This window comes from Platichthys flesus, chromosome 21 (genome assembly GCF_949316205.1).
Source record: "Platichthys flesus chromosome 21, fPlaFle2.1, whole genome shotgun sequence".
Lineage (NCBI taxonomy): Eukaryota > Metazoa > Chordata > Actinopteri > Pleuronectiformes > Pleuronectidae > Platichthys > Platichthys flesus.
Genome location: NC_084965.1, coordinates 7,280,027 through 7,307,976, shown reverse-complemented (window position 1 = coordinate 7,307,976; position 27,950 = coordinate 7,280,027). Strand labels below are relative to the sequence as shown.

General features: G+C 41.7%; 1 protein-coding gene across 1 annotated transcript in view; it reads left to right on the top strand.

The window, feature by feature from the left end:
• LOC133933140 (uncharacterized) overlaps nt 1-22,339 on the top strand; it is a 61,431-nt gene extending 39,092 nt beyond the window's left edge. Inside the window, exons 4-9 of the mRNA XM_062380125.1 lie at nt 5,701-5,816; nt 11,492-11,581; nt 14,150-14,294; nt 14,657-14,790; nt 16,233-16,444; nt 18,590-22,339. Of these exons, the coding sequence (XP_062236109.1) occupies nt 5,701-5,816; nt 11,492-11,581; nt 14,150-14,294; nt 14,657-14,790; nt 16,233-16,444; nt 18,590-19,736 (1,844 nt within the window). The 3' untranslated portion in view covers nt 19,737-22,339. The remainder of the gene's footprint in view (nt 1-5,700; nt 5,817-11,491; nt 11,582-14,149; nt 14,295-14,656; nt 14,791-16,232; nt 16,445-18,589) is intronic.
• Nucleotides 22,340-27,950: the final 5,611 nt, after the last annotated feature.

The following is a 27,950-nucleotide window of genomic DNA, read 5'->3' as shown; positions in this document are numbered from 1 at the left end:
AGTGGAAACGAAAACATTTGCAAGCAAAAACAATATCAGAAAGATTATAATCCTCAATCCTACGTTAATAATGTGATCAAGGATGATGGATGAACAAATCAATGTGGAGGGGAAACAAACTCCTGCGACTGTTTGTTTTCATAAAATTCTCTCAGGGACTCGTCCTGTTTGCCACATTTCAAAAACAAGAGAAAAAGTAGAAATAGTGAGGCGTGGATTTGGACGGAGCGAGATCCGGACATTTTTGATCGGTGGCATAATGAAGTATTAGCTTCCATTACAGTGCAGGCTTAACCTTTTTGCGGAGCACCATTGAGCTCTTGCCAGCAGTCATCAATATTTAACAGCTGTTGCTATTATGAAATTCTTTATGGGCTAATGTGGCTCGCCGGCTTGCACGCAAGGCCTTGGCCGTCAGCCAGCAGCATGTCAGGAGGAAGGGGGGGAGGATTGACAGACGGCTCGCTCGCGTGACAACCAGCCCTTGATCAGCCAGCTTCTCTCTCTCCCTCCCTCTCTCTGTGTTGGTGTTGCTCTCTCTCCACTGTGGATTTCCTGTGCCTGCGGAGAGAGAGAGAAGAGGAGCGCTGAGGGAAGGGGGCGGGAATAGGCAAAGGAGGTGGCTGTAAGCCAACCCAACCTCAAACACACACATATGCACACACACACAGTTTTCTCTACTCACGCAAGCCTTGTGGGAGAGGTGGGGAGGGAGGGGGGAACTGCTGTGCTGCACAGTGCTGCCGTGTTCAGGTCTACAGCTCCTCTTTAAAAAAACTCACAACAGAGGATCAGCTGCCAAGAGATGGCACCAACGCTGCCCGAGTCAGGTGAAATCAGATATTATGGATGTGAATTTGAACAACATAACAACAAAGGGCTTTTTTGATGGTAGAAATATAATGCTTAAATAAATTAGTATTACAAGTTAAAGTCCTGCATTAAAAAAGTCACTAAAGTAAAACATCTGAAACTAAATGCACTTTAAGTATGAGAAGCCAAACCACTCATAAGGCAGAACAATTACCCCATCCATAATCCATTATCTTTACTGCTTGTAAAAGGGGGGCCTGGAGCCAGTCCCAGCTGACCATGGATGAGAGGTGGGACATTACCTGATCTATACTGTAGTATTGGATTATCATTACTCATCCATCGATGTATATGTAGCATATGTTGACTGTTGTAGTTGGTCATAGTATATTTTATATAGCCTCAGATAGATAAGGAATCATTTCAGCTTCAAGTATAAAGCTTTTGACAGTGACCACCTGTTTGTGTGCAGGCCTGCTTTAAACCATTCCGCAGTTCTTGCTGTGTCTATGCGCCTCCACCATGTATGAACACTTAACCTGCTCCTCACTGCACATTTATGCTGGACATGCTCAAGGAAGGACCTGGAGTATTATCCGCTCCTTCAGCTCAGTATGCATGCTATACTCTTGTACTCACGTTTTTTAAAATGGTAACAGTCATGTGACTCTCCTTAGGAGCACGCTTCAACATAATGTCATGCCATACCATCATGCAATCTAATGGTCTAATGTACAGGATGGCATTGAAATATTCATCCCTGCTTCTTCCATCATTTTGCGAGACATTTCTTTGTGTTTTATATCCATTATCCCCAGAATGAAAGCATGTCAGTGATACTACAGGCCCGCAGGGACACGCTCCCCCTTACTCCCTCTTTCAGCAGCCTCTCTCTCGTCTTACGGAGGGTTTCTGTTTTCTCCTTGTATGTTGTCTCTTTTTCGGGGCTGTTATTGATAGTTTGTGAGGAAGTGGAATCAAGAGAGGGTCTTGAAAACAGACAAACACGCCCTGACTCTGCTTTGCACGTCCTTACGCTTCATGCAAGTATTCACTTCACCCCCTAGAGGCCGCAGAAATGAATGAGTCATTAATAAGGACTGTATCAAAGTCAATGACACACACGCACACACACACACACACACACACACACACACACACACACACACACACACACACACTGGTCTCTGGAAACAAACTGGAGTGAAATATTTGGGAACAACTTCACCTGTTTTTAACCTGAAGAGGAGCAGCACAGATCATCTTGTAGAACGCAGCAGTCAAACGCAATCACTCACAAATCTCTTAACATTGTATATCCAGTCCTTAGGGGCCAGATAGGGGGCCTGTAATACCTGGAAGAATTAGTGGTTATCAGGGAACCAATACTGACAGGGAAGAAGTCCACATCTGTTATGATTATAAATAAACGTTTCAGTTGACTGACTGCATTACACATAAACTGCTTCTCTTCTCGCTGCTATGGCAACAGAAAACATCTGACATCTTAAACTTCCAACCAAAACAGTTTGTTTATCATCAGATAAAAGAGTAAAAACTTTCACTCACTTATTTACAGTGTATCTAAAGATTATTTCAAATATCTGAGTGTTTCCTTTCTATTGATCATCCCTCCATTACTGCCTTTATAGCCTTCGAGGGTCGTCAGGGAGCTGAAGTATTTTCCAGTTGACAGTAGGCAAGAGGCGGGGTGCTCCCTGGGCAGATCACCAGTGCAATGCACGGCCAACATACCTCACACTCCACATTCACAACTACGGACAATGTAGAGTCTATAATTGCATGCCTGTTTTTGGACAGTGGGGGGAATCCTGAGAACCCGAAGAAAACCCTCGCCGAGAAAAGGTCACTTGAGCAATTTTAGCGTTACTTCTTATATCATTCTAAGAACTTTATGATTTTGCTTGAAATTGCAGATTCAGCCTTTTCTATGTGAACACACTCATAGCCAGAAAACCCAGTTAACTGAGACAGTTGTAATCAAGCTCCATAATATCAGGATAGTTTATGCTGGGTGAAGTGAAGTATGATAATGAAGATATCCTGGATACATTGAACTTACTTCATATTAGAGGACCCAGCCCTCACGCTTCATCTCTTTCCACTACACAAACAAATCAGACTCATCTCCTCCCTGATCCGAGGTGTTCTCTGAGCAGGATGAAGACCTGAGACATTTATGACTCAACCTATTCAGATTTAGGCAAACTGAAGCTTAATATTTACTGGGTGGTCCCTAATATTCTGTATACTCAGTGGAAGTGGAAAGACAGACCTGGCCGACCAACGGAGCTAGACTCTTTTGAGCCTCGCCCTTTGGCAGCATCCATATGCTTCTCCTTTTCACTTTTTACTTAACACCCCGTCCTCACACACAGCACATAATCGCGTCGCCATTACCTACTCTGTTTTCCTTGTTAGACCAAATAGGGAGAAAATACACGCAAAGAAAAGCAAAGTGCTAGACGCGAGCAGTGATGAATAAAGCCTGCATTGTTGGCGGAGGAAGTGCCGGAGCCGATAATTAATCATGCCGTGTGTTTGTCTTTCCTGACGCCGCATCCTCTCCAAAATCTGCCGTAAGAGAGAAAACAAAAATACACGAGGCGTTGAAGAAGAAAAATAAAGAAGCTTATTAGATTCATTTCCCTCTGCAATGGTTTCCACTGGTGTGATGGTATTGCGGTGATTGAAGCAAATGGTTTTGTGTGTGTCTGTGTGTATGGCTGTCTGAGTGTGTTTGTTTGTGTGTGTTTTCACCTAGCAGAGGTGATGACACAATACTTAACATTATTACTGGCATTTATGAGTTTATTAAGCTGCCTGTCAGTGTTTTCATCAGCCCCTAACCAGATTTATTATTGCAGCCTATTTGTCCACATATAGCATGAATAAACCTGCTGTTGCGGGGGAAATGAATGATTAAACTTGAAAAAAATTAATCCGCACAAAATTTATGGATGAAAAGAGAATAAATAGGCGCATTAGCATTGCGTGCTTCGTAGTGGAGTTAAGAGTAGAGGAAACTCTTCCAGTATCACGAAATCGGTTGTCGATCGCCTGCGATGCCGAGTTGAACAAAGAAAGGGTGGAGGGATGAGGAGGAGGAGGGTAGAAGAAGGGTGGATGGGGGGAGGGAGGGATAGAGAACAGGGCATGGTAGAAGGTTAAAGGGGGAGGAAGGGAAGCCGTAATGGGGTTATTTGGTGGGGGTGGGGTCTATACGAAGCATCGGAAGATTCATACATACATGTACACTTAGAAATACTTTTCATAATGAGGCTATGGTGTGTGAATATATATGTGTGTGAGTGCATGTGCGTGTGTGTGCGTTGCGTGACTAATCTGTGCCTGCTACAATGAGTGACGGAGCGAAGGGCTGATCTCTTGGAGTGAGCCACATGCCCCCTGACAGCACACCCATAAGAGAAACACGCAAACATGCCTCCAACACGCAACGCACACATCACCGATGCACATGTGACAGTTCTGCACGCCACAGTTTTATAGGCTAATTGCATACACACACTGGCATGGTAGTAGGCAGGCCGTCTTCTCAGAAGGAGCGAGGGGGGGCACACAACATATGGTTAGGTTGATGAATTACGAATTAAGTGGGATACAAGTTTTTTTTTTTTTTTTTGTTTATTCTTACTTTGGCGAAGCAGGACAGGACAGGATTGGAGTCCAGCGTTTAAATCGATCACATCGAGTGAAAATGTATAAACTGTATTTGTCAGATAGTAGAATTAGAGTCTTCCTCATTTAGCATTAGGTTAAATGAGGTTGTGTTGGGGGGGGGGGGGGGGGTATCTCAGGATAAAGGCTGTCAAATACCTTACATACATTTTTATTAAACAATAACAATTATAATAATAATAATCAATAATAAAGTTTTAACAAATAGAGCAACAAAATAATTGACAAATAGTATTTTGTTGTAAAAACAGTTTTGCTTGCATGACGCCTCATTTTCTCGCAAGGCGCAGGAGCATCGATATTTTTCAACACTTTTGAAACTCACATTTCCACTCACTACTCCACTATCACAGAACACAGCACTCTTTGTTTACCTACCTTAGAAAAATATACAATGACTAGTATGCACTTTGTTCATGGAATAAGATATTTAAATTTGTCTTAAACATTCAGTTTGTTGATTATATTTGAATAAAAACAAAGATGTAACACTTTTCTAAGTGGTGTTTACATCGTGTTAACTAACATGTGACAAAATAAACTTCTAACTTAATTGCAACATCCCAAAATACACTGGATGCTGTCTACCTCTAACCCTGTGAACCTTAGAGCCGTCCATGTGGTCGTATCGTGTGAGAGCAATCCTGCAAAGCCGTGAAATCCTCCAATGTTTGGTCTTGTTAGACAGGCCCACCAAGCAGACTAATACCTGGAATTAGTGCTGAGCAAAGGAGACTGATACAGTTAATGTGTCCGCCACATGTCTGAGGGTCGGTCCAGCTCTCTTGCTGCTGTATCGCTGTTTGAGGTTGTCGGGGGAACTGGGGAGCATGCTCTGGAAAAAGGAATCAGTATTGTTATCGTTCTCAATGTTTCCTGTGTTGACACTGATGTGTTCTCTGCATTGTGTGTGCAGCAGATGCAGCAATATATTATATTTGACCTGAATGAGGTGTGCACGGTTTTACTTCGCACTAAAAAAAAATGCTCTAAACAGCAAATACAGGCACATATACCAGCTGGTATACAAAAATGTTTGATGTCCACATGCACTTGTAGCCGTTATAATGCAAACTTTTGTCATCATTTTGTATCCTTAAGCCTACTGCTTACCATCACTGAGTCCCTTTTGTCAGTCTATTTACGTTCTACTTCTTTCTTTTATAGCAAACCAAGAGAAGCCCTCCAGGAAGCACATCATCAGCCCAGTATCCTCTAACCCTGAACCCAGGAAAGAGAGTCTTCCACTGGGCAACATCAATGAAAGCAGCCTTCTCCTGGAAGTAAGAAACCATGTGGCTGTTGTTTATATGTGTTTGTTGTGGAATATTATCTGTGTGTGTGTTTGTGTATCATGTAAATAAAGGTGCTTTAATTAAACTTTTTTTAAATCAACTCACTGTGAATGAAACAATAAAACGACGCAGGATGGCAAACATGCCAGTCAGGGGGCCATTTGTGTTCGTGTGAGTGTGTGTGTGTGTGTGTGTGAGTCTGCCCTTTGCCCTCTGCCCTGACCCCCTTTGTTGAGCCGCGGTGTTGCGTGACATAGGGGTGAGACAGGAGTGTCAGAGCTGATGAAGGAGGTGGGGACTTTAAGCCTGTGAAGTGTGTATGTGTGCTTTGTGTATGTGCGTGTCTGAATCATTGTCTGAATGCATGCGGGCGTGTGTGAAAGTGAACAGAAGAGAGTGAGAAGAACACACCAAGCCTGTCAAAAGTAATCAGTGCAACTGCAGATTAATTATACGTGCATAAATTTCACATCATTATGAAGCACATATTGCGTCTTGTTACTTTGACTTGACATCAGGACATGAACACACAACGGCGCATGGCTAAATGTTTATGAAAATATTTAACATAAAGCAGCGTAAAGTTATGGTTAGATTCTTCAAGAGGCTTTTGTTTCTGCCGAAGGTATCTGAGCAGACAGGTTGTCATAATCAGGATACAGGGGGATTGCTCAAGCATCAGATCAATGTTGCACGCTCAATATCCCTAATGACTCTCTGTCAAACAACAAATTATGACACTGACCATTGGTCAACGACTGTGAGTGCACACACACAGAAGAGAGAGCAGGCCAGCGCTGATGCACTGATGCTTCTCTTAACATGTCAGGTTGTCTCAATGGGATGGTAAACAAAAGGCTAGATTGACCGTAGTGATGGGATGCCTCCCATTGCGTGACTCAACCTGCGCTGGGGCCTCATAGCAAACTGTGCATTATAGTTGTTATGGTGATGGGAGCCTAAGAGAGGGAAGAGAAAGATAATCTGTGTGTGCGTGTGTTTGGTCGCATTGCATATGTCTGTGCGTGTGCTTTGGTATCCTGTCTGTCTGTGTGTGACAGGTGCTTCTGTTTGTGCATGTCTGAGTACATAGGTTTCAATAAAACGTCTATGCAAAATATGTATATATTGAATGTTCTATTCTGTATGTATTTTTATATACATATTTGAGCACCTCAAAGCACTGCTGATTTTTAAAAAATTGTACAATCTTAAAAAATATTATTTAATATACAAATAGTATTAACATTAATATTAATATTACTATAATAGCACAATTTTGTATATGGGTACATTATGTTTATATATAAATATACACATTCCGGGTATGTATACACAAATATATGCAGATATATTGCACATCACAGTATGTTGATATACATTGAATAATATAATACAAATAAAATATATGTTTTTAAATTTATAAAACCAACTGAGGGGCTCACAATGACAGTATGTCCATTCCAGTGCACCTATTTTTCACATTTATTTTAAAGAAACAAGAGTAGAAACAAACCAAAGTCAAAACAATTATAAAGATATCACAAAAGGTGAAATGAGTGATTAGGACTGAAAAGGAGGTAAAAAAAAAATATATATGACAGTGTTAATACAGTTATTCCATCAGGTTTGACATATTAGTTTCGTACATTTTCCTTCATCTCCCATTTCTTTAATTGGATGAAAACTTGGGTAGAGATAACAAGGCAATGTTAAGCATGGTGTTAGCATTGTTGTATCTGCCCACAAAGGCCACAGAAATAACCTGAGACTATTAACTCAAAACAAAAACTGTGCATTCCATTGTAGGGCAAGAGGAAGAGTCAGGGATCAACAATATCATATAGGGTTCATATTCTAAGCACCAAGAACAAACATCAAATGTCATGGCAGTGCCTCCAAAGGGTTACAGATATTTCTGACTTTGCTTTTTCCTGAGCCACTAGAGCCGCGATGTAGCCTTGGCTCAGAACATAGCAGAAAATTAATAGAATTGTTTATTTATGTTCTGCCAAATTATTCACATTTAATACCGTGCATTCATCGTAGTGGAAGCTGAAACTCACTGGCTCATATCCAACATGTATTTGAAAAAACCCACCTCTCAGTATAACAGAATCCCATGCTGTTATAACCTACAAGTACATGTGTATAGGATGTGGGTGTGTCTCTGGTGGTAGCCGACCGTCGTGTTTGTCATGACCTCATCAACGCCACTTTCATCTCCCTCTGACAGCGAGACAGCAGGAAGACCAAAGAAACCCTGTCGAAAAACACGAGACAAGGCTGCCCCACCACCACCACCATCACTCCCCCCCGCCCTTGCCCCCACCCCCTCCCTCTCTACTGCTTCCAGATCTAGTGAACATATATTTTATTTTGGGCTCTGCGTGCAAAGCGCCTCTTAAGTATTGTAAGTCAAAGCTTTCAGTCTCCCAGGGGTGGTTATGGGAGCCGGGGGCGTTGTAGTTGCAGATATGTGGCAGAGTAGGCCAGCAGCAGGTGCCTGTTTCCATTACCTAAAGGCTTCAGTATGTGCAGAACTGAGGGAAATGTGAATGGAGAAAACACACAAAAACAGCATGCAACGCAGTGCAGCCAGTATCAGCTGGTTCACTCGCCTTCTGTATGTCTGGAACTCGTTCCTACTTTAAAAGAACAAGGGCTGTTCACATGGGCCTGCTTGTTATTTTAAATTAAAATAGAATAATGAGTATTAAGGCTGAATAGTCATTTTTTCAGCTGCTCTTTCCAGCTCTTAATCTGTGAAATAAATGATCCTATTCCATCATGAAAGTCTGTATTCATCTGTAATGTAAATTGTAATGGTATTCCATGTTTGGAAAAGCAAATACGAACTATACTGTTTTTGCCTGCACTTACTCTTTCAGGTCAAAGGTCCAGAGCCTATTTGTTCCAGGAGAATACAAATGTCAGATCCCTGAAAAAGACTAAGTGTTGCAGGGATTTTCGGTGGCATTTCACTGACTAGGAACTAGAATGGAGAAAGGTGAAGCGGTTAAATAAACCTACATGAACCCATCATGTAAATAGTGGCCTTTTTATGGGCCCCTAGGACCTCATAAAGGCAACGTCACACTCCAGTATATTCAGGACATTGTTATGCCTGGGGTTTTGGACTCCAAATACCCCATCACTGAGTCATTGAATATTTGAATTACACAATGTGTCACTGTAGAAGCACGTATAGATACGAATGAATCACCAAAAATGTAGTCAGATGTTCAATGCCACAGCTTTGGATTGAATCACTCAGCAAAAAGCTGCAGTGCCTAAATACCTCATCCCAGTGTAGTCATATGATCATGAAGTATTGCATCTAAATATAAAGTTAATGATTCCATTTTTTTGAAAATTTGGCCTAGAAATGATTGACCAACATATAAATTGTGGTAATGTCCCCTTCATCCAGAGGTTCAGAGTTGACCATAGGGGTCTGTATGCCTTTAGTCATAACAGGCTCATAGCTATTTCCGATATTTGTGTGTCTGTCTGTGTGTGTGTGTGTGTGTGTGTGTGTGTGTGTGTGTGTGTGTGTGTGTGTGTGTGTGTGTGTGTGTGTGTGTGTGTGTGTGTGTGTGCGTGTGCGTGCATGCGTTTGATGTGAATGTGTGTGTGTCCTCGTTTTTGTTACCTGTTTAGGACCTTTTCCAGAAGTAGACCTCATGGGGACCAAACCTTGGTCAATATTAGGTTTAATGTTAGGGTTAGGCATAACTTGGTCATGGTTAAGGTTAGGGATAAGGTTTTTGTCCAAGCTGTCCACAATGAATAAAAGTCCTAATAAGGATAACTATGCACAATTGTGTGTGCGTGTGGGCTTGCGTGTGCTAGTATGTGTCATGTGTGTGGTCCAGGTATTACTCATACTGCAGGGACCTTAATCTGTTTACACAGTCACATTATGGGGACTTGTCCTCCTTCATTACGTCTTAGGTGAAGACGTATTTTAAGGTTAGGTGTAGGTTAAGGTTTGGTTTAAGGGGTTAGACAAGTAGTGATGGGGTAGGGGTTAGGGTTAGGGTTAGTCATAGTCGTTACCCCTTACGTCCTCTTAAGTCATGGAGACAAAACTCTGTGTGGTTGGGTGTGTGTGTGTGGGAGTGTGCATGTTTTTTTATGGGTCTCACTCTCCCCCTGGACATCGCGAATATGTGCCAGTTAAACTTGTCAAACACGATCTGCTCCCATGCCACCCACAGCCCAATATGTGCCCCCCTACCCCCCTCCCCGTCACGCTTTCTTATGTTATTTAGATGTTGTATTAAAGTTTCGACTTATTTCTGTCACAGTGTTGCATTGTCACAGTATGACTCAGATAACCTCCAGGTTTGGAATTTTAGGACAACACACGGCTGCAGATATCAGAGCGCATCATGTGGTCAGGGGGGAGGGTGTGCAGTGAGCAGAGCGCTGCACCGTTTGCAGGGCAATCAGATCACTGCTCGGAGAAGCTGAGAGAGGGAGACGGAGAAGAAAAGAGAATATGAGTGTGAATTTAGAGGCCGCAGGGGTATACACCACGTAAAAATACACACACAACACACACACGCTCACCAGGGAAGACCTGCATAGTCTCGCAGTAAAGTAGAGGTGACAGACTCTGGCAGCCGCAGTCACGCAAGTCAAGTAGCCTTGCAGTTGTCACGCAATCGCAGCTGTGCACACACACACAAACACACACTGGAAGACCTTTCTCCCTCGTCCACGTCTACCTCCTCTGCTGTATTTTTTTCCTCTCACCCTCTTCCTTCCTTCTCCATCTGTCCATCCCTTCTCATTTAACCGAAGCCAGTCATGTGTTTATTTAAAATTTTCTTTTTAATCAACACTTGTCTGCGTAAGCTGTGCTGGCTAAACACATTATTCCCACTTGTGTGCTGTGTCTGTCTGGAGTTTCTCTGCTTTTAATCAGTGTGTTTAGTGTCACAAATCAAAGCATGTTACCAGTCAAACAGACTTAATTATCAAAGTATCTAACTTATGAAATATATTCGTTGAAAGGGGAACAAGTTGGCGTGTGTGTCATTTTTAAGTTAACTGCTTTCAAAATACCTTGAATTTTCCCAGAAAACACCCTTGAAAAGTCTTTCAAAGGCAATACTTTGGTTTACAAATCAGAAAGTTTTATTTGGCCCAATCGGTCCCATAAACATCTGTCTTTCATTCCTTCTCCAGTGTTGTATTATTCCATCTTTTCTCTCTTTTTTATTGTTATTTTCTGATCTGAGAATTGTGGAAAGAATGATATAAATTGAACATGGAGCTATAAAGATGTCCGGCTCTGGCTGCATATTGTCGGGGATTAAAAAAAAGGAATTGTACAGTTGGGTCACAAATTCATCTGGACTCTGTTTCCCCGTGTTACTGCTGGGTAACATATGGAGCATGCAATCTAAAATTAGCTTTGCAAAGATGGCTCAAGTAAAATTCAGTTGTTTGTGTTTGTCAATTATGTATTTGTTTTACTTGAGTTTATTTTTTGAAGGAGCTGCCCTGAGTCACAACTTATTTCTGTCCCTCTCTCTCCCTCTCTGTGTGTGCCTGCCTGCGTGCGTGCGTGCGTGCGTGTGTGTGTGTGTGTGTGTGTGTGTGTGTGTGTGTGTGTGTGTGTGTGTGTGTGTGTGTGTGTGTGTGTGTAGTCTCTGACAGGGTTTGCCTTGGTGGTTAGCAGTGATGGGATGGTCTTTTACGCCTCCTCAACCATTGTGGATTATCTGGGATTTCATCAGGTAAGTTGATATGAGTGAGTATATATAAGATGTGCAATGCTGTAAATGATCCTCCCTGAGGTAACCTTAATCCATGAAATCCACCTGATAGCAAACACAGCCAATATGAATGGAGACATTATTCAGTTTCCAGTGGCTTTCTTTGCTGTTGAGTTTTCACTATCTCTGTTCTGTTGATACACACTTTAAAGAATTAGTTACCTGCTATTATCTCAAATTTAAAGTCCAAGTCTTCCACTTGGTCCCTTGTGGACACCCAGTATCAAATTATACCTTTAATGGCTTCACAAATGAAAACTTAGAGGTGAACGTCGGTATAGATGCCCCTTTGTTTTACATGTAAATTATTAAATCCTCCCAAGCAGCTGCTCACATGTCCCCTCTCAAAGTTTTGACTCAACAAGTGTCAGAGATCTGAGCTCTGCCGTGATTCACCATCATCCTTTTTCTTATACTCTTGGTTGGTCCAGTCTGGTCTTCTTCATCCATCCAGTGTACGTCTTCTCCTGTGCATCCCACATCTAATGAGCTATAAAAAAGTCTCTCTAAGTTCACTTCCCAGCCGCCTAATAACTCTGTATAGAGGCCAGAGTGAGCCAAGAGGCCACAGAAAGGTGAAGGACTCCATTTCACCCTGAGATATAACTGTTTAGGCGTCTATACGTGTCTGTGTGTGTATGTGTGTGTGTGTGTGTGTGTGTGTGTGTGTGTGTGTGGGCACTGATAAGTCACCAAAGATTTAGCTTCCTTCCTCTCCGGCAGCAAGGCCCAGCCAGTCATTAATTATGGATGATATCAACACGGACTCGCCTGTCCCGCAATGCTGAAATCGTCCCTCTCCTTCAAAACCATGTATAAAGTGCTTTTCGGTGTTAAAATCTCCTTTGCCCTCATGTTGGCTCAGACACACACACATGCTATACATACAACACACACACATACAGCAGACCAAGACTTTGAGGTAGAAATTCTTCTGCTTCAGCGCTCCCACTTGGCTTACAAGCAGACAGAGGCCATGAAATCGACATGAAAACCAAAGTGGTCTGAAAGATCCTGCCTGTGTGTGTGTGCAGGTTGGCACTGAGGGCAGTACACACAAACAAGGAAATAAAAACTATAAGGTGTGTTCTGGAAAATACATGTATATATATGATGCTCAATCAACACTTTATTTTTGTATGTCTGATGTTTCCGGATGTTTCTAGTTAAAAGAACTTTATAATGTTGCAAACTTCTGATATGAATTGATTGTTTATTTGTGCCAACCAGCCGGTGCACATAGATCTATATTTTAAATCCCATAGGATTAAATGTGTAGTTGATAGTAAACAGCAGCTGAGAATAAAAAAAAAAAGAATTTAAATAGCAATAGATCATGTTGAGTTTCAGAGACAACAGAGTCACCAAAACAATCTCAGACTTTCTCACTGGTTCGTTTCCTGCAAAGCAGCTATTGGTTGTTTTTGAGTCGCATAGTTTGCCACTAAGGCCCTGACAACATGTCACATAATTTTAAACCCACAATTGTAGTCAGAAGGACACTTATCCCTAATATACCACAGGAAAAGAAAAGAGAAGAGAGAGCCTCACTAAGTAGCACCACAAGAAAGCCCCAGAGAAGAGCACAAAACCTCCACTGGTCTTTGATCCTGTTTGTTACTGGGGCAGTTTGCCTTTGAAGGCCATGAAAATATCACTTATTCTCCATTTTCTCCTCTTCTTTTCCTCCCTTGTGTTTTTTACGAGAAACATAAACAATAGTCACTTGATCCGTCTGTCTGCCTGACTGCCGGTAGGGAACCAAACCACAGGACGGAGCGCTCGGCGAAGTCGGTGGGAACAGATTGTGTTTTCAGAGGCAGGCGATCAAAAACCCTCGCGTGCCACCAGTGTGGAAATTATGGAGAGAGCAGGGAGGGGGGAGAAGGGGAAGAGGAGAAGGTTAAACATTTTAGTGAGGAATCTGTCATGGAATGACAGAAAGCACAGCTAGAGCTGGAAAAGAGAGAGAGAGAGAGGCATGATGAGAGTGGGCTGGAACCCGACTCACTGTGTGTGAGTGTGTGTGTGTGGATAGGGAGGGTAAGCTGGGCTGGACTGCTGTTCGGGAGCCGGTGTCACGCGATGTTTGACAAACACAGCTGCCCTCACTGGCCTGCAGCTGTCCGTAGACTCTTACTTTACTGGCTAAACGTACTGCCTGTGTGCATGTGCAGCCATATGTATTCATGTACAGTAAGCGTGCATGTATGTGACTTCCAGTGACTTTGTATTTACAGTACGGCCCTTGTGTGTGCTCGGGAGAATCCTGAGGCAGACTGAGTGTTTCTGAGCCACACTGACAGGACACCCCCTCCCTCCAAACAGCAGCTACCAGCTGCACTGATGGCACTGAGCAGCAGAGCACTGTGGGCCAGAGTCACTGAGTCGATGGCGCTGTGAACACGCGATCTCATGTTTATAAAGACTTTGAGGAAATTACACGTCCGAGACTAAAAGTAGAGATGATGGTGATGTCGGCACATGTTTTAACAAACTACTCAAGTTCTGCTTTGTTTTCCCTCACAGACTGACGTGATGCACCAGAATGTGTTTGACTACATCCACATAGACGACCGTCAGGAGTTTAGACGCCAGCTCCACTGGGCCATGTGTCCTCCGCAGCACCAGGAGATGTCGGCACACCAGGACACCCAGCTGGGTGCAGGGACTGGTGGGTAGTTCACTACGAAGGCTGGGGCAAATTGTGGATGTTTTGGTCACTTCATTTTCATCACTTCTTTTTTAATGTTTTCTGCTCGTTATTTCTGAGCCACATCTGCATCATATCAACATAATAACGGTCACACAGAAATCCCTTTGCTATATAGTGTAATGAAAGGATTTCATCAAAGTTATATACAGAACTTCCATCTCTAAAATACAGAGGTAGAATCAGTTTCATCGTCTACAACCTGATATTGTTGGGTTACTTTGGTTATCCTGTGAAGATTATATTTGCATTCAATTGTCAGGCCATTGTAGTCTACTGCTTTACAAATGAACGTATTTTTCTCCTCCTCTACTCATCTCTAGGTGAGGACTTTGTGGTTAGCAGTCAGTTTAACTCTCTGGAGGCCGGGGGAATTCCTTCTGAGCTCTCCTGCTTCCTCAACAGATGCTTCATTGCCAGAGTCCGATGCCTCCTGGACAGCACCTCTGGATTCTTGGTGAGTGGTCTGGACCAAACTGAAACCTAAGCTAAACAGTGACTTGAGTTTTCAGTGAGCTAACGTTATTAAACATTAATTGGAATACAATGAAGAAAAAGCTGCCTGCCCTCTGCTAAAAGACCCAGGCCTATAAAAGGGATTATGACCCCTGTGGTGCAGAAGAGCTTCATGTTGAATCGGAATGTGTGGGGTTATTCATAGTTGTGTTGCAAGCCATTATAATATAATTGGTTGCCTGGACACAACAGTAGAATAGGGGCACGATTCGTCCCTCGTGGCTGTGACTAGGGCGGTTTGGAGAATGACAGCGGAAAAGCTTGAGGCCCTGATGACAGAGCAACGAGGATATGGGTTTGGACCATTTGGTTAGGGTGAGCGGAGTTCAATGTAACCAAGTCCACTTTTGTTGCACTCATGCTGGCCGTGCGACAGAAACTCTAGTTGGCAATTTCCTGACATACGTAAACTGGAAGCACTTTGTAGCCAAGCAGTGAGCAAATATTGGAAGATGTTTTCCTCATCAGTCAACATAATTGCAGCAAACACGCACAAATTGTTGTGTAATGCACAGTCCACACCCTGCAAGCAACTAAAAGGACCAAAGGATCTTCATTTCCTCTGTGCATAGGAAAGGTCAGATGGTCCACCACTTGGTCCAGATCATCAACTTTATATAAAGATGGACGGCATGTCTCCACTTCCTCCCACTAACCAAGAAAGAAACAAAAATACCTCTATACGAATGCAGCCGTCTTGCACATTTGGAGCCAGCCTGTGCAGTAGTGATCAGAGATGGAGCTTTGGTAGTGAGGTCCCGCCGATGGACCAATCACAAGTCAGTCTCCGCTGTCAATCAAATAACTAATTAAAACCAAACGTACTGGAATATGAATACATACAACAGTGGAATGAGAACTACATAAACAGACAGAAACCATCTTTGCAAAAACATTTTTAGTTTTATTCATGTCCCCTCCACTTACATGGAGGAGACAGGTTTTATGACCTTTATAGCAGCCAGCCATCAGGTGGAGGCTGTGGCTTCTCATTTGGAGCTTTGACATTAGCTGTTGTCTAATCTTAGCCAATGAGCTGTCAAATATGTTGTTTAATCTTGAAACATGGTCCCATGATCCTTTGGATTTTAACTATTCAACACCTCTTCAGTTGCTGTTCAGTTAATGAAAACAGATTCCCTGTGTTAATGTGATTTATAAGCCTGGATCACAGCTGAACAACATTATTCTGAGAGTGATGTCAGAGGAAAATGGCCTCCATGTGAATATGGTCCATTAAAGAAAAGTTGACACTCTCTTAAATTGAAGACCAGTTTGAATTAAAAGGAAAAAAAGGAATGAAGGAAGATGAAAAGACCAGTTTGTGAGTGAGAAACATTGGATGCTTCCAATCCAATAAATTCTTCCCCTCTTCTCTCCCAGACCATGCAGTTCCAGGGTCGACTGAAGTTTCTCCAAGGGCAGAAAAAGAAGTCGGGCTCTGGGGCCCTCATGCCTCCCCAGCTGGCTCTGTTCTGCATTGGTGTACCACTCCTACTGCCCTCCATCACTGAGATGAAAATGAAGAACATGTTAATGCGGGGAAAGATCAAGGGAGGAGGAGGTGGAGGAGGTGTCTCTGCACTGGAACAAGGGTAAGAGGGATACACAAAACAAAACTTGAGGGATGATATATATTCACACTTTGTCCTATAGTGTAAAGCCACTGATTTTGTTGTGATGGGGGTGAAATACTGTCATTAAAGGTCAAGCTTTTTAGCACAAACTTGAAGTCTCGGGTCATGCTGGTCCAGAGTTGATGTGTTTGATGCATTTTGGCACCGTGTTATGGCCTGTAGAAAATTACATTTATTGACCTATTGGGGGAGCTACAACTAAAGGTCAACATTTTAAACACTGAAAGGCCACTGCTCCTACATCATCAGTTTAAGTTTTGTTGAAGCTTAAAGATATGATGCACTTTGTCACCAGTCAGCCTGGAGTTGCTTCGATAATTCATACAGGATGACGTGTTTGTTTTGTGTGCATGTAAAATCATGCTTACTGTCAATATCAATTAGACAAAATGTAAAGGACACACATTCCAAACAGTTTGACACTTCTAAAAAAAAACATGTGCAACACAGGTTTACCCTGAGAGCCAGTAAATAACACAAACATGACGCCTGTCATTGCCCAGCAGGCTCTGACACCAAACCCAAACGAGCTGGATGCCTTACATGCGGACAATTGGGAGCAAATACATTGCTGTGCTTCATGCATCATTAAAAAAGGGGTTACCACCCATTGTTTTTATTCATTATCCAGGGCAACATGGATAATGTCTGTGTATATTTATTTATTTGGCAAAATACCAATTACATTTAAGTGGACAGCAGGTTGGCTGGTTAGAGGGGAGGCTATCAGGTTTCTTAGGGTAGTCTAAGCCTATACATGGCATTTGCTATTATAAAGACTATTATGGTGGCAATTGCTGCTGTATAAAGGGCAGAGTCAACAAAGGCCTTTCTGAAATTTGATTCGGCACCGACAGATGGACTCACATCACACACATGGGATATGAAAATGAGCAAGATAAGGAATAAGGAAGAGATACACTACCTAAAGCTTAGAAATTAGAATATATTTTCTATAGTGCACTTGTTCAATATTTCAATGTGTGATGTTGAAAAGACAGAAATGAACTCCCATGAGTCAGGGTCACTGGAAAAATATGATTGCTTATTTTCTCCATCTTTGCCGGATCCACTTTAATGCCTCTGTCTGATTACAGTTGAAAATGAGTGGGACTTATGGTGGGAATGTATGCTGTGACAAAGCTTTAGGTACCATTACTAATGACAACAGATAAACAAGTCACCCCATCCAAACAGCAGAGTGAAACTGTCAGTCAAACAATTTGTCTCCACCCAGAGGTCAAATCTGAAAAGACCTGTGTGAGTGAAATATAGGTGTGTAGAGGCTTTAAAGTAAAAGTTGTCTTTATAACCAAAAGTAAGAAATAGCACCTTAAATTATAATAAGAACTTGAAACAATGTAGAAGTTGTAGGGGTGAAAATACATTTGTGGAGAGATAACACAGGGGAAGCTTGATTACTGCAGCAGAAGGTTCAGAAGATACATTTTAGAAAAATAATTGTCTTGAGGTTGTTTCTTTCTCTTAATAACAAAATATTAAATATTCTGCACATTTTAGTGAAAGTCAAATTATTGAATTCAAGCCAAATAGGGGAGAACGGACACACATCTTTTTATTTGTATGAATCTTTTGAGTATATAACAATGTCTAGTTTTAATTTAATTTGTAATTTGATCAATAAATTATTAAGTCAGTGCAGTTTTATTTTGATGCTCACACTGCAACAGCTTCAATGGGGGGGGGAGTTGATGTTTACAGTTTAAAAAGATTGTTACAGAGGCTAAACATATTTCCTGCTGCATTGTTTTAAGAAAACAGGAAGATCAGTCAGGAGATCCATTGATCTGACTCTGTTCTCGGGAAAGATGAGACAGATCCTGGAAAAGATGACTCACTTTTGGAACAAATATTTCCTGAATTGAAGTGACCCAAACCGAGATAGTTATGCTTTGAGTCATTCATCAATCAGTAGAAAAGGGAGGAATTTTTTAAGAAACTGCCTTTACTTGGAATGAATGTGGTCAAAGAACAGAGAAACTTTCAGATTTGTCCACAGGATCTGTGAATAATGTTTTCGTTCTCTTTTTTACATCCCCTCCCTCCTCCCCACCCCTCTTTTCACGCTGTCCCTCATCACAGAGAGCGAGGGGAACTCCTCCGCAGACACTCCTTCAGTGGAGGGATGGGCGACATTGCGGACCCACTGCTCCTCTCGTGTCCCACTCCTGGTGGCACCCAGAGAGCTCACCACACTCCCTGGACCCCACTCTCCAAAGACAACGTCAAGTACCGCCCTGATGGCTACTACAACCAGGAGGAGCCCCTCAACTATTGCAAGTCCTCCATTGTGTCCCACAAAGGTCTCAGCCCGGGCCTGGGTGCCGGCTGGCCCCTGCGGTCAAACTCGGGCCCTATCAGAACGGGCCAGGGCGTTGGCTACGTCCCTTCTAACCGCATGAACAAAGCCGGTCAGTATGGGAAGCCATATCGTCTTTCCCCGAGTTTCCACAGCAACAGAGGTGGCGAGGTTTTTGTGTCGAAGCTCTACGGTAACATCCAGATTCCAACAGACCCAGATGCTTACTGCGTGGACCTGGTGAAGAGTGAGAACGGCTACGGAGAATGCTACGACGGCCATCTGATGCCCGAGATGCCCCCCATCAAGGTGGAGCACGACTCTGACTCTGAAAATGGCTGTGACGCCTACGGCCGACCCTGGGCCTGCCGCGACCCAGATGCCATAGATCGTCGCTACGTTAACGGGATGTACGACCAGAGCTCTGGCCTGCCACTCAAATCAGAGGCCGATTATTATGATCCGCAGTTCTCGCCCTGTCAGCGAGGGAAGGCAGGAATCAGCCCGCCCTACAATAACGGCAACTATCACAGCTATGCAGTCAACAACGGCGGGAATACCAACGCACGTCTGCTGAAGTGCGACAAAGACTTGGAGAGCAACAATGACAACAACCAGTTTAGTCCTCAGAGACTCTCTCATTCAGGGTCTCTTTGCAGCAACCAGTCCAACAACCTCATGGACTCGCAGGTCTACCCGCAGGACCCTCACAAGGCCTTCATGCACCCAGACTACAACAAGCACGGCTCCTACGAGTTCAAAGGTCACAGCCTGATCCACTCTATCAAGCGGGAGCCCATGGATTCCCCGCCGTGGTCTGAGGGCGGCCATGACATGAACCAGTCCATGATGGTCGGTCCAAGGAACGTTATGCCATGTGTGATGAGCGCAGGGCACCATAAGTCCAGTCCTTACATATACCTGCCGTAAGAGTGAATGGAGGGTGACCCATGCATACACCCAAGACAGACCTGCACAAACACACACAATCGCACACAAACACACTCACACTCACAGAAACAATCAGTGTGCGTTATAGTACTTTGCATTATTGTTGTTTTCATACACATGCACCAGCAGTACAAAAGGACAGTCTTTGGTTTTGAGGACTCCCAGGACGTCATGTACTTCTTCAATTTGATGAAGAGGTCAGAAACAAGGCTCAGGTTTCTAGTGTTAGTGTCGTGACAATCAGAAGTATAAAAAAATAAATAAATGAATCCAGTGTATGGATAGATGCTTTTTTGTTTTTAAAGAATACATTTTGTAGTTGGTTCCAAGCACTTTTGGAGTTAATGACAATGAGACAGAATATGTCTGAAAACACAATTTTATTTTTTTGTTTTATGCGTTGTGCACACCTGGCTTTTGTGGGAGGAAGAAACATTTTTTGCTGTAAAAATACTTTTTTTAAACTTTGAACACAGGCGATGATTTAACGCCTGCCACTGTGCTTATGCAAGAGACAAGGCTGATCATGAGAGATCACATAGGAGTCATTTCTAACAACGTGAAACATCATCTGCATTGAAGATTTAAAGGAGCTTGCTGGTGGTTTTGCATGTTCTAGTGCTTTGACTATACATTACCTACCTTCAGCATTACGGACAGAAACAACTTGTTTCTATGCATTTTACTAATTTTGTTTTCAATATGCAAATACTTGAAACTTACTTGAAATCCACTGCAGTAAAATGTTTGGTTATTTCCTAAATAATTGCATCAGCATAATTCTGCTAATATACAAACAAAGACAGTCCCCTTATGAGACTGCATTCACATTCACTAGATCCAATTACATTTTTGGGGATCTGAACCAAAAAACTATTCCGGAAATATACATGAATTAATCTCTGAGAAATCAAGTAAAATTATGCATAACGCCCTATCTCGCAATCAATCAAATGTTGAAAAAACAAACTCATTGGCGGAGGTACCAATATATTTGCATCTAGGGTCTGTTTCCACCATCCATCAGATTATTGAGTGTCTGCTGAAAAGCCTTTTTTTAATGCATGACAACCAAATTCATAATGTATATTTAATAACTGTTAGTGTTCTGAACCCGATTTTCCAAAAGAATACTTTACAGAACATTGCTTTTATCCGAGAATCATTGAATGCACTATTAAGTGTAGTTTTGAAACGGTTTGTGGCAGAATCCTCGACAGTGACGTTAAGTGCAGTATATGCAATTTATAGTTAGTGGACCAAAACATAGAAAAATATTGGAGTGGCCATAGTAGTTACTACCTGAATAAACATGTAATGGCAGCAGGGGGGCACAGTGAGTGTCCCGCTGAAGTGCTTTAGAGCAAGGCACTGAAATTCCCATAGGTAACCAACCGCTCTGTACTTGCTCCATGGCTCTGATCGCCTTGTGGAAGTTAATTTATGACAAAACTGATTTAAAGTCAGTCGCATTAAACATCAGTAAACTGACTTGAAACGAGAGAGCAAATTAAATCACGCTGTAATTGACCTTAAAATCCAACTTGGACCCAAGAAAATCTTCTGCACCAGTTCATTGACTTCATTAAATATCAATTGAAGGTTTGTTTGCACAAGTGTTAGACTGAATTGAAGGAAAAGAGTCTGTCATTACAAGGTTTGAATTTCTTTCAATGCGCACAATATTTCATTTCTTCATCATTTTTCAAACTCTGGTTGAATGTACAAAATAACATTAATTTATGTCATTTTTATTTCTCTTGCTAACGTTGTACAGTGTGGAGCTGCATCTCATCCCTGTACAAGCTGTATCACTGCAGATGTGACATGTTTTCCTTTGAGATGAATATACACAGAGGTCGTCTTCACAATCAGTGTTTTTTGCACAAATTAAATGAAAAGCACCAAATTGATCCAGTGTCGAGAGTCTCGCTCCTGTGACGCTACTGTAGTGGTTTCTAAATTGCACTACCCGTTGAGCTGAAGGTCAAGCCGACCCAGACAGGTTTTTGAGTCAACGCACACAGTAATACATGGTGTCACTGATTTGAATTTGTATTTTTTTCTCTTCGTGTGTGTTCTTTTCAGTAAGTGTTTGATGATTCGTATTTATTGTAAGAGGCAGATGTGTATAATTTTAAAAAGAAAACTACAGTTTTGAAGACTTTTTCTGTTTCATTAAGGTAAATGAATATGGATTTTTTTTCTCACCCTCTTTTTGATAATTGTTAAAAAAACGTCTCATGGAGGAGGTAGCTGCAAGGTAGCGAACACAGTGTACATATGCAGTGTCTTCCAGTGTTTCGATGTGTTTTTGCAAATGGGACTTATCTATTAAAATACGTTTTCTTTGTATGGAAAATCTGGGTGAAGTGTTTTTCTTTTGCAATTAATTACACGAGTGAAGTGCCCGTTTTAAACCTCCCTGTTTGAAATGGTCTACTCTCTTGGCCTGTGGTAATGCTCCTCAAACAATAATGTAACTTTTTATTGTTTGTGTGCTGGATGTTGTGTGCAAAGTTGTTTTTTAAACAGTCTATGGTGCAGAGTGAAGTTGAAAACTTTGTGTTCGTTAATCTGCAGTGAAGAGTTTTTAGTAAATGTTTTTCATAAAATGAAATAGGGTTTGCTTTGTTACTTTCACGCGTGTGGTTTAAACTTAAGTTTGAATGATTCACTTAGCTGCTGTTATTTTTCCATACATTACATTTGGGCCATTCCCGAGGTCAACGGAATCTTCAGACCCAAGTTCACAACTTTTCAAAATAAAAGCCCTCATACAGCTTGATGTTTAGCATTGCAGCAATGAAACCAGTATAGTGGTTTGACTTAATAGAAAACCTGCTGTGACAGAAATCAGAACCCACAACATCCGTGAATGTCTGTGTCTTAGTGTGCTATGGTCAAAAAATAATAATCAAAATGATATGACGATGATTTTGACCATCGGTTCGACTTAGTTGTCGACCACTGCTGTAGTTTATTAGTGGATGTAGAAGAAGTTTAACTCTGTCCAGAGCCAGTGTGAAGTGTGAAGCCGATATCATGAACCATTACAAGATAAACGTTCCACATAAACACCGACCGGCAGAGTAGCTTTGTGAAATTAGTATGTCATTGATGATGTGCAAAGCGAGTAACATGTGAACATGTTCTGGACTATTGTAAACAACATATGAGAACAGATTACAGATGATGAGTTACTTAGAACATTAATATTACTCAGTTGTTTAATGTCAAGCATTTCTATTAATGATTTACAATGTGTAATAAATGTGGGAGCAACATGTAAGAAACAGAACAGGGACCACCTGACTGAAGCAGATATACCAATTGGATACACAACTGGAGACGGATTAACATGAGCATCACAGAGATTCAATAATTTCCTTCTCTCGTAAAGTGAGAAATGGCCAAATTATTTAGTTCACTCATCGTCCTTGTCTCTTTAGTAGCTTCTGAATTTTTCAGGTACAGCAAATGTGGTCTCATTCTTCAGATTTGTGTCTCTATTAATAATTAATCACTCAGCAGAACAGGATACAGAGTATCTCTGGCCACATTGCCTGTATGATTAATGTGCTGTAAAGTTGGCGTGACAGCTCCCTCACACGATCTGGGGAAACTTAACACTTCATCTCTCGCCGCTGCTGTCTGGGACGAGGGCTCGAGCCAGGGGACCGCCGGCACCCACAGAGACATGGAGGTAGGGGGCAGAGAGAGAAAGAGATGTCAACCCGAAAAGCTGTGGTCAAATCCTACGGTCCGCAGGATTCTCAGGGGAGATGGACCCTGAATGTATTTATCCATTGTCTTCTTCTCCTTGAACAGGTTATTTCTAAATCGCACAGCTTGGGTGATAAATATCTATGTTACAAGGCAGCCTTTATTAAAGAGAATATAATAACTGATATATATATATATATGCACGACACGTTCACGGTTCACAACTATCACTTTCTATACAACAATAATAATAATAACTTGTTTGTTTAATACTTATTGCATTGACCCACAGTCCCTGCTTTTTAACGGATGTTGTACAGTGCACAGTAGCTGGCCCTCGTTGTGATTAAAGGTTCGCTCACATAACCTGAATGTTAATTCTGAGTGGCTAGAGTCAAAATTATTAATACAAAATGATTAACAATTAATTTGATACATTTACTATGTACAATAATTATTGTCCAATATCTATGTAAAAATGTATTTAAAGAAAACTCCAAGGTTCATGGTTTAGGAGAAATATAGGAGATAAAAACAACAAATGCAGTGACGTACATAACAAAGGAGAAAACAAGTGCACCACTGTAAAATGGAAACCGTGATTTACAGTAATTGGTGAAACATATTTTTACTCCACACTAATAAAATAACAACCATAAAGCACATACATTAAATAGAATATTCTTCATTAGGAGTATTATTAGGCCCACTGTGTGTTTAAAAGCTACAGAGTGTAACAAGTCTAACTTTTCTAGCTCTCCTGGATCAGGTAAACACACCAGGAAGTGAGCAGAACTTTTCAGCTTGTGCTCCTTATGGCGTTTTCACTGGAGTGGAGAGGTCATTAGAGTGATTAGTCCTTTGTTGGGCCTCACACCAGAGCTCCGGACCAGTCACTTCTTGTTTTACCAGTATCCTACTGAAGACACAAAGCTTGGTGGCACAGAAACAGAACAGAAACAGAGATTTTGTCAAATTTGACCTGCAGGTAAATGGTTTGTTCTGCTGTTCAGCCTCTCCACTGATTCTGCAGTTATCGTCAGAGTGCAGCTTACAGGGAATTACAGGATACACCTGATCAGTTGGTAGAAGGATTTTCCTGATTCGGATGAACATCAGTGTTTGCGTGCATGTGAGTGTGTGTGTATGTGTGTGCGTGTGTGTGTGCGTGTGTGTGTGTGTGTGCTTGCATCTGTTTGCAACAGGAATACAAATTGAAAAAACAATCTTCACATCTTCTGCACAGTATATGAATGTAATTATACATGTATTTAAAAATTACATTTCCAGCACCATCAGTAATATAAAGATCAGTCTCATGTTTCTCTTTTCTTTGAGACATTGATCTAGCTTTGGATTTATTTCACTTATATCCAATTTAAAATGTCCATGTCCACTTCTCCACTGTCCTCCACTGCGGTTCCACTTATGAGGACTTATCAGGACCCAGTCAGTGTTCTTATGGCACCAGGATCATTCAAAGTGTTGAATAAAAGGGAATTTAGGCTCAGAATGAGACGTCTGTGGCTGAAGGAGCCTCAATTTTCACTGGATTTAATACAATGTATATGATTCTGCCCCAGTTACGAATTTTGAAGAATGGACTTTTTTGAGTTGTTGCTTTATGTCATGGTCTCAGAAATATAATTAGTTTGCATATGAAGTTCTTCTTTATTTAATTGTTTTATTTTGAAATTTCTTTCCTTGGGCATCTCCCTTGCTTTGCTTCCTGTCTTTGTCCTGTTTCCCATGATCACCTGCACCTGTCCTCATGTGTTTCACCTGTGTTTCATTATCTTCGCCTCCCTCTCTGGCTATATAGTCTCTGTGTTTACCTTTAGGCTGTTTGGTTCAGTTCTGACCTGTTTGTTGCTGCCATGTTTGTTCCACCTTTGTTTGGCTGCTTTAGTTTTTTAATATGGGACTGTGTTAGTTTGAGTTTTGAACCTGTAGCTTTTTATCATCCAAACCACAAGAGTCACTCAGTATATCAATATGAATAATGGTGTATGGTTGATACGAGTCAACATCTACAAATGTGTGTTCTGATCCAAGAGTTGATCCTCAATTGTGGATCCAGTGTGTCTGTTGAAATAGTGCGACAGTATTTTTCATATGAAACAGACTTTTGTGCTGGAATGAAGAACTGTGTTAGGAGTTTTTGTAAAAAGTGACCTCTGAACTCTGGAGAAACACATGTTACTAACTTAAATTATTTTCTCTACAGACCAGTGTTTTGCTTTTTCACCATGTGACAATTCTTGCGTGTCAGTGCTGAAGTATCATAGACCCTTGTAAACCCCAGCAGTTGTACAGAAGAAGAACTGGTCACTTCCTCTTGGCTTAAAAAGGCAAATGAATGATCCTACTTCCTCCTGCAGTTGAGGACCTGAAAGGAAACACTGCAGCCAGGGTTTTGGACCTTTAACTGAAAATAGACTTATTACATACATATTTTACCTGGCAGGGGCAGATCCAGAGGTGGGGCCAGAGGGGGACTGAAGTCTTATTGGAGTCCTCACTCACACGCAATACAAAAAATCTATTAGAACAATTGTATTCCATAAAGAAAGAGACAAACGGTGGAGGAAGTGTATTTATCACTAATTGCTATAACTTTCAAATTGGAAGAAATACATTTTTTAACCAGACTAGACTAATTCTGTGGACAATGGATATTAAAAAGGTTAATGCAACATGCAAACTACACTAACCCATGTGACTTTAAATGGATCCAGCTCTTTAACATGAATTACAAATGCAATCGTGCATCTCTCTTTCACAGAGCGCTCTCTTCCTAAGTGACTAACATCTCACTTGTGTGAAACACTGCGTTGGGTTTTCCTCTCTCTATCCCCAAAGGAGCGCTCTCCTCCTTTGTCTCATGGCTGATGACATGACAATGAACTTTAAATGTTTAATATTATACAGCACGCACGCAACTTGTATCACGCCATCTGTACGACACTTGTTCTGCACGGAGAGGAGAGAGGGTGGGAATGAGAGAAAAAAATATGAGCGAGAGAGGGTGAGAGATAGATGGAGAAATAACAGCGAGAGGTGAGAAAAGAAGTTTGCTCAGGAAGAGGGTAAAAACAATGAAAAAAAAACATCCAATCAAGAGAGAGGGATGGATGCTTAGGGCAACTGTAGTGTAGGCAAAGTGTTTGATGCTTGTTGACAGCTGTATCTGTGAGGGGGATTCTGTATTAGAGTGTGTGTGTGTGTGTGTGTGTGCAAACCAAGACCTATAATCCTATACCATGCAAGGTTGCGTGACCGTTCATACCCCACTCTTTGCTGCTCCACACACCATTTGCCCTAATTGGTCACGCCGACTCTTGGTGTCTTTCTCACACACACGCACACCCCCCCCCCCCCCACACACACACGTTGATACACACTCATACAGGCAGATGCACCAATGCATATATAGACACAACAAGGTCCACATCTCCTCTGCCCCGTATCCACGGTGACAATGAGGGGACTCCTTGAGGGTATGTCACAAACACACATGTACATACACATATGCATGCACATCATCATACCCTACTAAGCATATGGGAGACAGTCACGCAATCCCCCCCGCCCGTAACCCCCACAACCTTGTCACGCCTTGACAACAATAAACCAATAGACAATAAACGGGACACCTTGCCTAACTAGGATTTTAAACTGGAACATGAATTTAGATGATGTAAAAGTGGACTTTTTAAACATTTACTTTCAGTGAACTGTTGGGCCACCTCTGTTGAGATAACAGCTACTTTTCGAGCACTGCTACATGTTCAGGCAATACATCCGATTTTATCTTGATTAAAAATATAGGTATACAGTATATTTTGAAATAAAATTATAATTGTCATATTGTCTAATAAGTTTTGTACCTTGTGGTTGGAAATCAGTGCTCTAAGGCAGAGGCTTTCAAAGTAGGAGAGGGGGCCTCCACAGCTCCAAGGGGCCCTAAACAGTTTTAGAATGACACTCTCTGAATTAAAGTGAAAAGAATTACATAAGATGAGTTTTAACATGTTTCATATCACAAGGTCCCAACAACCTAAGCAGAGCTGCGTTAATCAGCTCCACATGTTTTGAATGAGCTGCAAGACGTCCTAAATTTAGGATTATTACCGTCCCTGGTTTGGTTTGTTTTTTCCATGAAAATTGGGTTTCATGGAAAAATGTCAGTTATTTTTATTTTCCATGATTCATTTTAGCTATTTTCCTACACATGTGCATTGTTTGAGAACTGTTTGCTGTGTTTAAGTTTGTTTTGTGTGTGTGTACTTGTTTTCATTGCCTTTGTAGGACCTTTTCGAGCATGAACAGTGACCTTGTCAGGACCAGTCGACCTCATGGGGACTAAAGCCTGGTCCCAATGATCCAAAACATTATTTCTCCTCCTAGTTAAAGTTAGGGAAAAGATTTTGGTTAAGCCATCAACAGTAAAATGGAAGTCAATGC